The sequence below is a fragment of the Eptesicus fuscus genome, chromosome 10, assembly GCF_027574615.1.
Source record: "Eptesicus fuscus isolate TK198812 chromosome 10, DD_ASM_mEF_20220401, whole genome shotgun sequence".
Classification (NCBI taxonomy): domain Eukaryota; kingdom Metazoa; phylum Chordata; class Mammalia; order Chiroptera; family Vespertilionidae; genus Eptesicus; species Eptesicus fuscus.
This window is the reverse complement of record NC_072482.1, coordinates 51,495,928-51,513,737: the sequence shown is the minus strand read 5'-3', so window position 1 is coordinate 51,513,737 and position 17,810 is coordinate 51,495,928. Positions and strand designations below refer to the sequence as shown.

The 17,810-nt window shown below is 40.0% G+C and overlaps 1 protein-coding gene across 1 annotated transcript; it reads left to right on the top strand.

The window, feature by feature from the left end:
• The first annotated feature begins 476 nt into the window (after positions 1-476).
• NDUFAF4 (NADH:ubiquinone oxidoreductase complex assembly factor 4) lies at positions 477-5,580 on the top strand. The gene is made up of 3 exons (XM_008151528.3): positions 477-717; positions 1,222-1,325; positions 5,216-5,580. The coding sequence occupies exons 1-3, from the start codon at positions 510-512 to the stop codon at positions 5,498-5,500; spliced, it is 597 nt and encodes a 198-aa protein (XP_008149750.3). The 5' UTR covers positions 477-509; the 3' UTR covers positions 5,501-5,580.
• Positions 5,581-17,810: the final 12,230 nt, after the last annotated feature.

Genomic DNA, 17,810 nt, shown 5'->3' with positions numbered 1-17,810 from the left:
TCGAACCTTCCTTTACCAGGTGCAACTAATTCCACCTTGATTGGCTCCTCTCTCGCTGCCTAGACCTGTGAAAGGACTTCAAGGTCAACTTCCTCTGCCTTCCTCTACTCGTCCTGTGACTTTGGAATCACGTGGGAAGCTTGAGCCAATGCCGGGCCTCGCTCCGGGGAAGGAAATCAGAAAGCGTGCGGGGCCTGGAACGGTTTTAAAGCTTCCCGGGGTCTCCGGGCGCCTCCACAGCCCGGAACCAGCGTGCGTCTGAGCCCGAAGCCCCGCCCCGCCCCGCCCCGCCGCCCGTTAGCCCCGCCCCGCCCCTCCGCCCGTTAGCCCCGCCCCTCCGCCCGTTAGCCCCGCCCCGCCCCGGAGAGCGGCGCTCCTTCTGCTTCATTGGGGGCGGCGACGCGGCGTGAGCCCTCCCGAACGCTAGGGGGCAAACCGCGCGCACTCAGCTCCCGCTCCCCGTTCTCCAGCGCGCGGCCGGGTCGCTCCCCCTGCCTTGCGCATGCTCGATGTGTCCCGAGGTCGCCCTTGCCGGGTTTCCCACGTGCCGCGTGAACCTGAGGGCATCATGTTGTAAAGAGATGGGGGCCGCGGTGGTTCGCGCGATCAGGAACTTCAACCTGGAGAACCGGGCGGCCCGGGAAATCGGCAAGGTGAAGCCCTCTGCCGCCCCCAGGCACCCCTCCACCAACCGCCTCCTGCGGGAGCAGATGAGCGGTAAGTGGTGCCGGCTCGCGGCTCCCCGAGCGGGGGGGTGGGCGGGGCCGCGCGGGTGGACGTGGGTGCAGGGCCGGGGTGGCCGCGGTGGGCCGCAGTGGCTGGGGCCGCCGGGCGCGGGGCGGTGGAGCCGCCAGGCCGGTGACATGGAGCCAGTCCCTTCGGCCCGCCTTGGAGTGGCGGCCCCGCACCTCGCAGTCCCGGGGGTGACGTCCCGCGAGTGCCCCCCGCCGCCGTGCTCCTCGCCGGCCGTTGGTCTGCCCGGTTGGCCACTTGCTACAGGGAATCAAACCCCGAAGGAATCCTGTGCAGCGGGAAGTTTTCCGTAGGTGTCTTCCCAGGACGACCTGGCATTTTCGTTTAGCTTTAAAATACTTTCCGAACTGCTCAAGCGACTGTTTCTTAACACACATAGTGACTTACTGTCGTGTGTTAAGTGTTTAGGGGCTCAGAGGGAATTCTTATTTGGTTTTAATTTTGCTGACATCCTTTTTCTTTCCTTAGGCCAAGAGGATATTAAGGGAGAAATTGATAGAAAAGATGACAAATTGCTGTCATTACTGAGAGATGTGTACGTGAATTCCAGAGATCCCGTGTCTTCTGCGCAGGTAGTGTGTGTGGTAATTCAGTAAAGAATGTAACCTTTTTGGACTCCGGGAAAATTATCGGAAAAGTGTGGCAGGCGGTAAAAGAGAGTGAGGTGCTCTGCAAGGGGAACCTGTCAGTGCGGTCGTGACCAGAATGCAGTGCATTGGCGAAGTTCAAACCCCGTGGTCTAAGCAAGACACGCAGGCCTCAGGGCATTGGGTATTTACCAGAATTCCCAAAGATTTGTGAAACTGCCGATGGAATGCAACTGTGTGAATTATTTTCTATTGTTTCAGAATTTGTAAGATTTGGCAAGGTACTTCTACTGGTTGTCATTTGAATGACCAAAGGAGAGCTTTATTACGGTTTTCTTGCCCAGCTCACGTGGCTCAGTGGTTGAGCCTTGACCTATGAACCAAGAGGTCACAGTTGGATTCCCCATTAGGGCACCCGCCTGGGTTTTGGGCTCTATCCCCAGGAGGAGGTGTGCAGGAGGCAGCCGATCAATGATTCTTAGCATTGATGTTTCTATCTCTCTCCCTCTCCCTTCCTCTCTGAAATCAATAAAAATATGTTTATTGATTTACCCTTCAGTGTATTGATATGTTCTAATTTCAGGGATTCTTTTAGTGGTGGATTGGTGGTGTTTGTTTGATTTTTAAGAATATGTTCAGATAGGATACACAAAAGAATACATTGAGAATGGGAACCTATGTGTAAATCCATATATAAATGCCAGATATAAGTGCTTTGTATATAGTGATGAACAAAATAGACCTAGTCCTTGTTCTCACGGTGCTCATCGTAGGAGGAACACAGGCATTAAACAGATGACAACTATAGTACATAATTACTGATATGAAGGAGAAATACGGCACTGTGAGTGTATCAGGAGGACTTGTTTGAGACTGGAGGATCAGGGATGGTTTCTGAGGAAGTGACGTGCAGACTGAGGCCTGAGAGATGCATGGGAGTTAACCAGAAGAGTTTGTGGGGGCAGGGAAGGTTCTAAGTAAGGGGAAGAGTTTGAGTAAAGAAGTGGCAAATGCCAATGACAACTTCCAGATTTTTTCCCATTCTAAAATTCTCTTGTTCTGTCTCTCTCTCTCTGGATAGGTAATAGAATGACAAAGGTATAGTTATCAGTATAATTTTCAATAGAAAAGAAAAATAAAGCTCATGTGTAAAATAAAGTTTGTACATTATTACATGTAGTAGAAGTTACTGGGTTTAGGTATCACCAAATGCTCACATAAAAAAGTAATAGGAGTTGATGTTCATGTTCTTTGTTATTTTTAGGCGGGTATTGAATAATACTTCCATAAACGTTGTTTCTCTCATGTTAAATCATACATTTGAAAATTGGCTTTTGGAGAACAAAAAAAAAAGATTTTACATATAAAACACGATATATAGATACAATGCATAAAGAGATATATAGTGGTATTAAAATTTAAAGGGGTTATTAGGAAAGTCAAAAGGTTCAAGGGAGAGATTTAAAAAAAAAGGTTGAAGGTACCTATTTATGTTCTTTGTCCCTTTTTTCTTTTCGGCAATTCATTGTGATGTCTCTAGACATCAATGATACTGTGCCTATGATATATCAAATAATTATTTTTAAATTAATTATTTAATTGTTTCATTGTTTTACAGAGAGAGGAAGGGAGAGGGAGAAACACTGATGTGAGAGAGAAACATAGATGGGCCGCCAGGGTTTAATAGGGACAGTTTTGAGAGTGGGTTAGGAGAGAACAAAATGCATTTTATTGTTAGAGAATACCAGTTAAAAGGCTTTTGCAGTAATTTCTTGGACTAAGGTGATTTAGTAACTAGGAGAGAAGTGAATGGCTTTGAGAGGGATTTCGGAGGCAGTATCAATAGGATTTGGTCACTGATTGGATATTTATGAGTGGGGGAGAGGGAGGTGTCAGGTATAACAAGACATAAGAGAAGCTTTGAATTTTGGGATGGGATATGGGAGGTAGGTGGTGTTAGTCAATCAGACAGAGAATATGGGGCTAGAATTAGGTTTTCAGAGGAAAGGGATAAATTCAGTTTTATACATGTTGATTTTGAGGTGCTTGTAGATTATCTAAGTAAAGATGCCCATTAGGCATTTGGGAATTTGGATCTGGAAGTAAGGAGAAAGTCTAGGTTAGAGGTCACATTTGAAAGTAATTAACTGTAGGTGGTAATGAAACTGAAGGTGGCATGTGGGATTACATAGGAAGAGTAATAGAGTATAGGGTGAAAAGAGGGCCCAGGCCAGAACTGGGGGCACACTAACATTTAAGGGGCAGCTGAAGGGAAGAAGTCCACAAAGAAAACAAAAGAAGGAACCACTGGAGAGAAAGATGGGAAACCAGGAGAAGGGTGGCATGGACACCAAGCTTCAGGTGCTATAGTGAGTTCACATAAAGCCTGAAAAGTGTCTTATGGATTAGAAAGTTTTTTTAAAAAATCATTATTTTTGTAAAGCTTAACTAAAAGGAAAGAAACTGGTCATAAAGGATATATTGGATTTGGGTTTGTGGATGTTTTTAAAGGTGACTACAGCATTTTTACATTTAGACCAAACAGCAGCATTAGGCAGGATACAGGTGAAAGCAAGAGGAAAAGAGGGAATGAACGATTGGCATAGTAGGTAACAGGAATGAAATACAGAGCACTAATTCAAGGATTAAGCTTGGGTGGTACAGTAAACCCTTGGTTTTTCGAGCCTCGACTTAATGGACTAAATTTCTAGTCCATAGGTCATGTGAAGATTAATATCCTGTTAACTTTAAAATGCTTTTAACCAAGATTTACTTATAATTAAATTAATAGGCTATTTTGTTGTTATGAATTCACTGTTATTTTTAACAAATTTTAGTGAAAAGGCCATATGCTGGAAAAAGCACCATAGTAATTTCACTGACATAAATAAATATTACATATCTGCAACTATAGCCTACATATTTAAATCCAAGAGTCACAGCTCGGTAAATGATCACACTTCATCACTGGAGGTATACAGTATGGTTCCGTAGACTGGCATGACTATCTGCAGCAGTTTTAAGGAGTGAAGGCCGATGTTCCCATGTGAGCTAAACCACGCCCAAGCTGTGTGTATTTGTTTACTCAAGGTGACTGGTTAATGCACACATTTACTAGACCTATTCAGTATAAATTTAAAATTATAGTAGTACATATAAAAAACTTTGCTGTGAAATTAAACTTTTCATACATACTTAATTTAAATTACACATGTCTACATAAGTAAAAATAGGTAAACTAATTTGTCAATTTTTTAACATACGTATTCAGAAAACCTACTTTACTATATAATGGACTTTCAGCTTTAACAGACACCTCCTCACCCAAATTAGTCTGTTATATCGAGGTTTTACTGTACAGACAGGTGAAAAGATGGGTGTGCATATAACGTTTTATTTATGTTTGTTGGAGTATTAGAAGCGTTTGTTTATTTTCTCTGAAGAGGGAAAATATCTAGCAATATTTAAATTCATTCCTGGTTTTTGAGGCATTAAATTTGAAATGCAAAACTAAGAATCAGAATGGAGATCATCAAATAAACTTAGGGCAGTGTCAGAGTCCTGCCCTTCTAAAGCAGTCTTAACCTAATCCAATTGTTGTTCTTTTAATATACAAATGAAATATTGGGAATAGATGGTATACATTCGAGTATTATTTTCTAGAATTTCTTCATGATGGTTGAGCTATAGTGATTAAATGGTGATGTGATTGCCATTGAACTGTGGCTCATCATAATGAGAAAATGTAGTTTGGAGAAGCATGTGTAGTACTTATTTGAAGAAGAATAGTGGAGACTTGAGAAGCATGTCTGTAAATGTCAAATCTTTTCTGTCATCTTGAAAGCCTTTTTGTTGTTTTTGTCTTTTGATACTAGGACAAAGATGCTGGAACACCTCAAGAGCCAAAGGAGTTCAGATTGCCGAAAGGCAATCATGTTAACATAAATATTGAGAACATTCCCAAAGGCAAAGTTTCCATTGTAGAGGCTTTGACACTTCTCAATAATCATAAACTTGATCCAGATACATGGACTGCTGAGAAAATAGCAGAAGAATACCATCTAGAACAGAAAGATGTAAATTCCGTTCTCAAATATTTCGATACTTTTGAAGTCAAAATCTTCCCTTCTAAAGACATGAAAGCAATTCAATCAAAATGAAGGAACTCTTGGAATTTCTTTTCCTGTCCCCATGCCCTGTTTATTTTCTCATTTTTAGCATATTAAATTGTATAAATTTCTGAATGTTTAAAGTTCCCTCCTTATGAGTGCATCCTATTTATTGACCTCTGCTGATAGAATAAATTTTGTTTTCAACTTTAATTTGGTTTAGGCATGTATTCGGGTATAATATCAGCATGACTAACTAGCAGGTGTATAAATTTATTTCAAATAAAAGAGTTAATTTTAAGTGTTATTTTAAGCATATCAGTATTTAAGTTGGTCATATGACCTCTAGGAAATGTCCTGAATCCCTTATTTGACACTTAAAGTTTAACTTTCCAGTTTAGATGGTTAGTTTATTCTTCCTATGGAATAGTGAAAGTAAGCTTTCCTGACTCTTATGACTGACATTTTCTTGTTAGGAAAAGGGAGACTTGACAGTGAGGTAGAACAACAGTATTTCCCAACTAAAGGCAGACAGGAAACTGGATACAAAACCAATAGAAAATACATTTTTATTACTACAGGGAATAAGGATTAGTAAGGCCTTTTTAAAATTTTGTTTTGAAATACCTTAAAATTATAAAAAAGAATTGGTATTTTAAAATTTTAGCAAATCTGTACTTGGACAAGCAAACAGGTAAGTGCAAGAGCTTTCATAGAGGCAGGCAGTAGTGGAAGCTATCTGAAAAAAATAACTTTCTCTAGATTTACTGAAAAATGCAAGGAAATTTTAAAGAATGGTTAAATCAAAGAACCATGATAAATTTGGTGACCAAATATACATATTTTCTAATTTAAATGCTGGTTGAAAGAAAATAGCAAGTAGAAGCATAAAATGTGGTCATTGTAAGGGACCTGGGAAATTGTTGCTGCATTTAACAAATTTATGAGCACAACAGTACTAGGGTCTTCAGCAAAACTGTATAAGTCCAACTCTGTTGTGTTACTACCTGTGTGATTTTGGCTGGATTGTATAACCTCTTTGAGAACGAATTTCCTCTATAAATTATTGTAATGCTGTCTTAACTCTATAAGGGTTACTGTGAAGATAAAAATAGTAAAAGGTAACAAATACGACTTTCTTTTGCAGTTGAGAACAGAGGCCTAAGGAAGTTTCATGACCTATTTACAATTCTGACATAGGCTTAGAATTTACGTTTTCAAAATCATACTGTTATATTTTTCTGCAGTGCCAATAAGCATATCTCAAAAGGGCAGAAGGTGTATATGGGGGAATATGGTAAGAAAAATTCCAGATTATCACTGTCTTTCTGAAAGAAAATAGACATTCATTACTTCCCAGGAAGTCCCTTGGAAATAGTATAAGAGACGCTGAGGCCTTCAGCATGATGATGGAATTAGGCGTTTTTAATACTAACAGCAAAATTGACTGAGATGGGAATTTTAAGCATGTTTTCAAATGCAATTTCATTACATGACTATATCTAGTTTATATTTAATTAAAACTCGTCTCGTTCTTTTTAAGAAAAGAATTCAGTATAAAATAACATTTTAAAACTCTGGTAAATCAATCATCAAAACTGCTATCCTTTATCAAATAAAGATCAATACCTGAATCACTAATACTGCTTTTTCTGAGCCATTTTTCCTATTCAAATCTATACTGTGGTTGGGCAGCTGTAAAAATGTGGTTGTTATGTGGTGTCACATTATAAAATAAAGTACTTCCCATATAATGAATTGGCCTATTCCTGTTTTTTATTACATACTAGTAGCCCTGCGCATGAATCTGTGAGCCAGTAGCTCTCTGCTGCCCCGTCCTCCTGTAGCCCCCCTTCCACCCCCCCCCCCCCCCCCCCCCCCGCTCCCCATAGCTTGCTGCCCTGCCCCTCCTGTAGCTCTCCACTGCCTGCAGCTTGCTGCCCCACCCTCCTGCTGATCTGTGATCCAGTCGATACTTGGTCGGTCATTATGCTTCATGGCATAATGACCATTTGCATATTACATCTTTATTATATAGGATAGGAGAGTATTTGGGTAGTAGTGGTATCGCAGAAAGAGTGGAGTTAGATCCAGAAAAACCTGCCTATAGATCTCAGCAACACCACTAGCCATGTGATGGTGGAAATGTCCTTGACTGTAAAACAGGTAATACTTGCTAACATCTTGAAAGCAATTCTTGTACTAGGCACTGATCTAGGTACTTTATATGTATTAGCTTGCTTAATATTTACCACAGGTCGAGGATAAGTACTGTTAACCACATTTTATAGGGAAAATTGAAACATGGAGATCTAAAGTAACCTTTCAAAGCTACCCTCATAAGTGTTGGAACCTGCATTTAAACTCTAGTATGATGATTTTCAACTCTTTTTATCTCATGACACACATAAACTAATTATTAAATTCTGTGGCAAACCCAAAAAATATATTTCTTCCTGATCAGACAAGAAAAATTGGTTTAATTTTTATTGATTTACAAAAATAAAATAAGAGTAATTACCTACCCTTTTTGCTCCAAAGTGACTTTAAAAATCAGGTGCCAACTTACACCATACACAAAAAATAAACTCAGAATGGGTAAAGGACTTTAACATAAGATGGAAAACCATAAAAATCTTAGAGAAATCCATAGGCAGCAAAATCTCAGACATATGCCAAAGCAATATCTTTACCGATACAGCTCCTAGGACAATGGAAACTAAAGAGAGAAAAAACAAATGGGACTACATCAAAATAAAAAGCTGCACAGCAAAAGAAACCATCAACAAAACAAGAAAGCCCACTGCATGGGAGAACATGTTTGCCAATGTTATCTCCGATAAGGGCTTAATCTCCAACATTTACAGGGAACTCCTACAACTTAACAAAAGGAAGATAAACAATCCAATAAAAAAAATGAGCAACAGATCTAAATAAATACTTTTTGAGAGAAGACATACAGAAGTTCAAGAGACATATAAAAACATGCTCAAAGTCACTAATCATCCGAGAGATGCAAATCAAAACAACAATGAGGTACCATCTCACACCTGTCAGAATGGCTATCATCAACAAATCAACAAATGACAGGTGCTGGCGAGGATGCGGAGAAAAAGGAACCCTTGTGCACTGCTGGTAGGAATGCAGACTGGTGCAGCAACTGTGGAGAACAGTATGGAGTTTCCTCAAAAAACTAAAAATGGACTCCCATTTGACCCAGTGATCCCACTTCTAAGAATATATCCCAAGAAACTGGAAACACCAATCAGAAAGGATATATGCACCCCTATGTTCATAACAGCACAATTTACAATAGTTAAGATTTGGAAACAGTTTAAGTGCCCATCAGCAGATGAGTGGATTAAAAAACTGTGGTACATCCACACAATGGAATACTATACTGCTGTAAATAGGAACTCCTACCATTTGCAACAGCATGGATGGACCTGGAGAGCATTATGCTAAGCGAAATAAGTCAGTCAGAAAAAGATAAATATCACATGATCTCACTCATTTGTGGAATATAATGAACAACATAAACTGATGAACAAAAACAGAGAAGCATCAATCAGACCATCAAACCTCAGAGGGAAGGCAGGGGAGGGTGGGGGTAAGGGGGAGAGATCAACAAAGGACTTGTATGCATGCATATAAGCATAACCAATGGACACAGACACTAGGGGGGTGAGGGCATCAGCAGAGGGGTGGGGGGTGGGGAACAATGGGAGGTTAAGGACACATATGTATTACCTTAATCAATAAAGAAAAAATTAATAAAGCATTTTAACACTGTATTCAAACATTTTTTTTAAAAAAGCAGGTGCCTATACTTGTATATGAAAATTTCTGATACCAAGAATTAATCAGATGGCAACCTTATTATGCGATGTGACCAGTAAGATGCAGCTCTATTATATCACCTATATATTTATGGTTCAAGACAGGGCATTCACACTGGATGGCTATTGTATTGGCTGTTGTCACATTTTTATTTGACAATCTAAAGGAAGAGTTTAGTGCCCCTGACTAAATAGTCAGGTATTACATGTTTTAAAAATTCTTGCAGCATACTGGTTGAAAAATTGTAACCTTAGTAGGTTATTTTTAAAACCTTGTGCTCCTAACTACTACACACTATATTGCCTCCCTGGGATTATAATGACTAAGTGAGATGACATGTGAGGTGCCTGGTACGTATGGAGCCAGAACTACACAGTGACTCCTGTGAGAATCACCTGTGGAGCTCTGGAAAAGTACATGATGGAGCCCTGTCTGCCATGATAGACTGATTTGGTAAGTCTGAGAGACTACTTTGTTGATGGGCTCTGGGTCAGGGATGGTTTTAGAATAATTAATTACAATGGCACCAGACTACCCAAACGATGTATGCTGACCCTCTGTGCAGGTTGCATTTCAGTATTGTCTGGGTCTAAAGTTTACTTTCTGCATCATGAAGAGAAGAAGAAAAGAATTCCTGGAGATGAAGTTTGGGGTCAGCAAGGTCCGGAGAGGAGGAAAGGAGGTTAATCATAAAGTAGGCAGGACAGGGATCCAGGAAACTGATAAAAGAAAAACAGCCCAAGTGGGTGGATTTGGCAAAGTTCTACCATAAACAGGGCCACCATATTATGTATTGCCCAAACAGGGACACTTGCGAGTGATAAGGGCACCAATTATATTAGGACAACAGGGACAATAGCATGAACTGGAATATCTTGAACAAAATAGGCATTATGATCATCCTAACCACAAAGACAATAATGGAGGTCTTGAAGGCCTTTTGAGATCTGGATGCAGCCCTCTTATCTCCATCAACACTGAACACTCAGAAATGAGCCATCTGTCCCAACTAACACTTGTGCATGGATATCCCCTCCTCCATATTTCTCCATGCCCTTAAACACCAAGAAAAGGAGGTTGAGGCCCTGGACAATCGGTGGTGTGATGAGAAAGCTTCTATACTTGTACCAAGACGGTTTGAACTGAAGTGGCTCAAAGCATGCTGAATTGGGATTATGCCTAAAGACAGCTTGTGTACAAGCTAAAAATGTATAGAAATGAGCATGTTAAAAGGATTAAAATGGTTTGATGCATCTGAAATAGCTATCACTTATTGCTTGATAGCTGCTCTTATCTTACTAACAGGATTGGATTACTTGTTAGGAGAAATGATGAAATATTAGATCTAAATTCCTATATAAAAACCAAAGCTTTGCGTTCAGAGCTTTTGGGTCACTAATTCCAGGGCTCTTCTCTGTTTGCCATGGTCACTGCTCTAGCACTAGAACTATGTCTTGGGAGCACATATGCATAGAATTGGAGAAGAGAGGCTCACCAGTTAGAAGAACAGGATTCTGAGCAGAGATGAAGTTGTGTAATTTTTAATGTAATGATGATAAGTAGGTAATATTAAAATTGCTTCCTGTGAGGAAAAAGGCAACACGTTGGTCACTATAAAGATTAATAATTTTGGGACAAGAGTTTAGTCAAAATAGGTTAGCTAGTACTTGGGACTTGAGAAGTAATCCCTGAGACGAAAGGAAATAGATAACAGTGTACAGTCTTGATGAGCAGGAACATTTCTTGGTTGCATGAGAGACCATAGCCCTTAGAGAGTTGTCTGATTTTAAGAAAGGAAAGCCACAACAATGCCATCTGACTGACAATGAACTCTGCTTATGGTTCTGAAGCAAGTAAAATAAAAAGATTTATGTGTGGGATTGATTACTGACATTCACATCTGGAAATAGAGGGGACACTGAAGTAAATATAAACAATATTCATTTCTAAAATAAAGTTTCAGGCCATTTTCTTATTCTAGAAGGATAATTATTGATTAAGTTCAATGCATATATATTTGGTAGTAATAATTCCATTTAGAGATAATGATTTTGAGCAATTTGGTAGTAATAATTCCATTTAGAGATAATGATTTTTCCAATTCGATAAGGAAAAATCACTAAATTTTGCCTTATCGAAGGAAACATTGAGAGAGAATGAGAGAGAGGCAGAGACAGAAAGAATGGGAGGGAAGGAGGAAGAAAAGAAATTACTTGTTGCTTTACAGACATCACAGAATTACATCACCAAAGCAAATGAGTAAATGGCCTCTTAGGTTATTCTTTTTCCTTATGTTGCTGGCCATGGTGCTTCTGGAGGAACAGCAAAAGGTAAGATAAAATGTTTAATCCTTTTAACATGCTCATTTCTATACATTTTTAGCTTGTACACAAGCTGTCTTTAGGCATAATCCCAATTCAGCATGCTTTGAGCCACTTCAGTTTCAAAGGTCCAGATTTAAGAAATGCTGAAGCCTCAAATTGACATTCTTATCAAGGCCTTTAAATATAGGGTGTCCCCCAAAATGTATACACACTTTGAATAATTGTAAAGGCAGTGTTTATTAAAATACATTTCACTTTCAAAATCGAGCTATCAGCTGTTAAAGTGTATATACATTTTTTGGGGACATCTGTATTTAGGTTGCCACATTCTATTTTTTAAGAGACCCACTTTTAGGTAGGTCAACTATGTGACCCATTTTCAAATGTAGATATAAGATTAATGTCATGATTTTGTAAAACTTTCTCTGCTTACAAGTAATTTATTAAGCAAAAAGAATGCAAACATTTAAACTTGGCTTAATAAATTATAAAAGAGAAGTGGCTTTTGAAATCACTTCCTCAAATTGTTAATTATTTATTTATTCATTCATTCACCACAATTTTTTACTGATCTATTTACTGTGTGCCAGGCACTATTCCAGAAGCTGGGGATACAGCCAGGTAGATGACAAAATCTCATGGAGCTTGCAGTTGTACAATGTTAGCTGCCTTTTCAGCTATCTTTCGCTCCATAACAAACCATCTCAAAACCTAGAAATTTAAAACAACAACTCATTATTACCACTCATGGTTTTGTAGATTGTTGGAGCTCAGCTGGGTGGTATTCCCTTAGGCTCTCTCATATAGTTGGGATTGGGGTTGGTGTTATCTGAAGGCTAAATTCATCTCATCACCCCTTAGAATAATATCCAAGTTCCATGCTGCTTAATCTCTCCAAATTAATCTCTCATGACTTTATCAATGTGAATTCTAGCCTTCCTAACTGAGGTATGTATTTATGACCCAAAATGCAAAAAAAAAAAAAAGACAAAAAAAGAAAAAGAAAAAAGAAAGAAAGCTGTCTGTGGTTTATTGAATGGCAATTTAGTTCCATTCTGTTTAATGAATTTTACTGAGTATTTATTGAGTGTAAGTCTTTGAGCTAGGACCAGAGGTAAGAGTTATGATAAGGAATAAGCATAATTCTTACTTCCTGTTGGGATAAGAGAAGTGTATAAATTATCCGATGTCAGGGTGGCATTTAAGTGCCATAAGAAGTATAAACTATGCAATGGGAAATCAAAGAAGGGAAAAAAATGATAGCCCCCTGGGAAGGGTTTATTTGTCTTAATTAATGCTGCTGTCATAAGGAGAATGAAGCTGCCATTTACAGGGGAAATCATTTACACTAATAAAAGATAAATATGCAAATTGATTATCACTTCATGATGCCCACCAGCCAATCAGGAGTGAGTATGCAAATTAAGCCAACAAAGATGGCTGCAGCCCTGGCCCCCATCTACTCCGGGCCTCTGGGCAGCAGGCATGCAGGTGCAGAGCAGCCGGGTGGGGTGGGACACCTGCTATGAGGGGGAGGGTGGGGAGGCAGGGGGAGCAGGGCAGAGGGAGCTACAGGAGCAGTGCTCCTGCTGCAGCAAAGACTGAAGGCTCTGGCTAGAGTGAAGACGGAAGGCAGTGGCCAGAGCAAAGGCCTGGGTCCCGGGTGCCAGAAGAAAACCGGTGCTGGCAGCCAGGGGAAGGAGGGCCTATTGAACGAATCTTCGTACAACAGGCCTCTAGTATAAAAGTAATTAGTTTAGAATTAAGGTTCTGGAGAGTCCACTCCCTTTATGTGGCTGGTATATTTGGTGACTGCATGCAGGTCTTCCACTCCTTGTGAACACACTTCTGATGCTGGAGGAATTAATGGGCCAAACTTTTCAGACATGAGTGGGAATGAGACTTTTACGATATCTTCAGAAAGTGAATTTTCTGAGACTTGCATGGGAGGATGGAATGTAGAAGAAGGCTTTATTTGTGTAAAGTTACATTTCTCGGTTCCAAAGCCCCTGCCCCTTAGGCCAGTCCTGGAAGAGGGACAGCTGGGAGTTCAGCAGAGCCAGAAGCAGGGCCAGTGTCCAGAGTTTCTGTTCCATGTGGCAGCCAAGTATTGTTCGGCATTCAGGCCAGATTAAAGTCTATTAGTCCATGTGTGGAGTCCCACATGGTCCTACTCATGTGGGCACAGCATAGCCACCTGCAGCAGGAGTCCCAAGAGGGCCAGAGCTGGAGTGCCGAGAGAGAAAGAGTAAACTTCCTTTGTTTGGAAGTTTATATATTTAGACTTCTGGCCTGCCCATCCTGGCCACTGACTTGCTCCCAGGTGTGACTGATGGTCAAGTACCTTCCCCTGTCACTCAGACCTTACTGGGCATGTGTCTAAACTGCCTTTGTCCAGTCCCTTCCCCCATCAATGAGCAGGAAACAGACTTGGAGTATTAAATGCAGCTTTTGGCAAAGCTGAACGAGTGGTATTTGGTCTCTTTTACTCCTTTCCAGGTTACTACAACAGTATCACATCCACGTTTCTTGAGAAGCTGCCTTCTGCATGGCTTTGATTTTCCCACGCTGGTAGGCACTGCTTCCATTTCTCCTGGCTGTGCTGGTGCAGCGCAGGCTGAGACTCACTGTGACACTCACTATGGGGCTTTGGTGCAGAGTGTGCTATCCTGAGAGAGCCCTCTTTAATGTTATGGAGAAGGTGTGACCTCTGGCAAAGTCTCAGATCTTCATATTTTATTAGGTACCAAATGTCCCTTTTACACCTAGCATTTACATTTATATACATTAATCTTCTTCGATTATAAAGTTGCCAGAGAAGAGCCAATGGAATTAGTTTTCTAAGGCTGCCATGACAAAGTAACACAGGCTCGGTGGCTTACATAGCAGACATTTATTTTCTTACAGTTCTGGAGTCTAGAAGTCTGAGATCAAGGTCAGTAGGGCTATTTCTTCTGAGGCCTCTCTCCTCGGCTTGAAGATAGCTATTCTCTCTCTCTCTCTCTCTCTCTCTCTCTCTCTCTCTCTCTCTCTCTCTCTCAGATATTTTTATTGATTTCAGAAAGGTAGTGAGGAGAGAGAGAGAGAAATATCAATGATGAGAGAGAATTACTGATCAGCTGCCTCCTGCATGCCCCACACTGGAGACCAAGCCCACAACCCATGCATGTGCCCCAACCGGAATTGAATCTATGAACTCCCGGTTCATAGGTTGACACTCAACCACTGAGCCACACCAGCAGGGATTCTCCCTGTCTCTTCACAAGGTTTTTTCCTCTGGCCCTCTCTGTGTCCTAATCATCTCTTCTCATACGGACACCAGTCATACTGGATTAGGGCCCACCTTAATGACCTAACTTCATCACCTCTTTAAAGGCTCTATCTATCTCTAAATACAGTTACAGTCTAAGATACTGGCGTTAGGAGTTCAACTTATGAATTTTGAAGGAACACAACTTAATCCATATTACTAATCTTTGTCAGAATTTAGCTGCATGTAATTGTTTTTTAAGGACATAATTTGATCTTGGTGCTTTCTGCATCTCATAAAGTTCAAGTTGGTTTATGCTGCAGTTTAAACTGAACATTTCTATTAATGATAACTGGGACTTCTACCCACTGAGGCACTTTATAGCATTGGATGGTATCTTGGTTAGGATCAGGCCAAACTTGTTTATTTTGGAAGTTCACGTATGGTGACTAAAGTCAAATAATTAAAAGCAGAGTTTAGATCTCAGGGTTCTGATTTCTGATTCACCATGCAATGTTATACCTGCCTCATAATACCACATAATTTGCTAAAGATGACATGGAAACACTGCAAAATGTTGGTCTCTCTTTAGCCATCAGAAATAAAATTAATAATAGGTCTAGTGTTAGGTTTAAGGCTTCTAATTGTATTCTAGTGCTTTGAAAATATTTGCAACCCATAGGTAATACCTATGATAATTTTTCCTAAGTGAATTGGATGTGAAAGAGCATAAAAGCAAGGCACACCTGCATTCAAATATCAGCTTCCCCCACCTATTGGGAACTTACTCAAACATTTTCAGTTTCATTCCTCCACTAATGAAGTTCCCCCACTATTTATTTAGCTGTGAGGATATATCAAAATAACAAGAAATAAATGTCTGATCTTCTTGAACTTCATAATAAACAAAAAAGCACATCATAGCAATGTACCATTTTTACGCCTTTTCCCAACATAGCTGTGATAATAATTTAGAAATTGGTTTCTGGGTCTAATGAAAATTCTTCTTTTCTGCTATTTTCCTTATGGCTTTGTAAATTTAAATCCTATCTACTTCAGATGTGCTGTCATATTTATAAATATTTATTGCAATTAATGAATTTTTTGGAATTTATAGTACAGTTTATGAGTATAAAATAATGTAGTATCACTATCTGAGAGTTCAATTAAAAGGCAAGAGAATTCTATAAAAGAGTCTTAATTTAAGAAGAGTGTCAATCTTGATTGACTAGAGATAGTATGAGGTATAAAATATTGGGGAGAAGATTAATTCTTAATTATTTAACCTGATACATAGTGTAATATAGTCAGACTCCATCACGTGGATTTTTATTATTTGACAGTACTAGAAGACCATTTAAATAAAAGCAATCTCCAAGAATAAAGTAAACAATAGTTTGCTAAGCAAACTATTAGTTTGAGACAAGTACTGGGAACATATTTAACTTGTTCTAAAGAATAAATTGCTTTTAAACCCCAAAGTTACTATAAAGACTTAATATATTGCTATGTATTTGAGGAAATTATGCTAATTACAAATGTGTGATTACCTATTCTTTCCCCAACTGGACTTCCATTAAAAAAGATGTTTATGTTTACATGCCTTTGCTTATCCTGTGACTTTACAAAGGACAAAACCGCACTCCTTTAAAAATATTGTCATTAGTGCAGTTTTCATTTTTGTTAGCTTGATTTGGGAGATTTCAATCCAACTCCAATGATGGTAAATTTTTATGAAATAATCTGTGGGAAACCCTAAAGTAAGACATTTTATTTATTTATAGAGTACTATAAATATATGAAGCATTGCGTTTATAATGATAACTAGTGGCCTGGTGCACAAAATTTGTGCATGGGTGGGGGGGGTCCCTTAGTCTGGCCTGCACCCTCTCCAACCTGGGAGCCCCTTGGCGGATGTCCTACTGCCGGTTTAGGCCCGATCCCACAGGATCGGGCCTAAACCGGCAGTAGGACATCCCTCTCGCAATCCGGGACCACTGGCTCCTAACCGCTCACCTGCCTGCCTGCCTGATCACCCCTAACCACTCTGACTGCCAGCCTGCTCACCCCCAACTGCCCTCCCTGCTGGCCTGATTGCCCCAAACTACCTTTGCCTTGGCCCCACCACCATGGCTTTGTCCAGAAGGATGTCCGGAAGGTCTCCTGGTCTAATTAGCATATTGCCCTTTTATTAGTATAGATGGTGATAATAATGATGTTTTTGTCATGGCATATACTTACAGTGTTTATTATTTACTGGGTAGAGTGGTGAGTGCTTTCCATTCCTAATTTCATTTTATCTCACCATTATCCTTACTTATATGGTAACTTCTTTTATTGTCCCCAATTTACAGGTGAGAAAGCTGAAAATGTAAGTGCCGAGTACTAGTTTGACCTGTCCTGTTGCTAGTCAGTGAGGGAGAGGCTATCCCAGGGACACTTTTTCTCCAAAGCCAGGTCTGACCACAGTGGTGGTGGGCTATTTCCATCACCACACCTGTAGTCTACTTGTAATTCTCAGTGCCAAGCAAGCAAGACTCTTTGAGGCTAGAAACAAATATGACTAATGCCTATATCAAAGATTCCCAGAAAAGTAAATTGTCTAAGGTCAGTGATATGCCACAATAAATCTTACAGGGGAGGTGGTACTGGGCTGGACATAAAAGGAGAGATAAGAGTTCACTGTGGAGAAAAGTTTAGTATAGAGAGAGGGAACGACGTATGTCAAGACTTAGAGGTGAGAGAAGGTGGAAATGCTCAGTTGTATTACTCAGATCTGGGTTAATAGTTTGCCTTGCATTTTTTTTTATCCCTCATGCTTCTGCCCTCAACCAAGGATTATGCCTTTTGTTTCTCTACTTTCACAGGTGTAGGGGACCTAGACTATCTTGTATTGCTTGAGCCTGTCTTACATCATATTCTATCTTGAGAATCTTTGCAGTCTTGC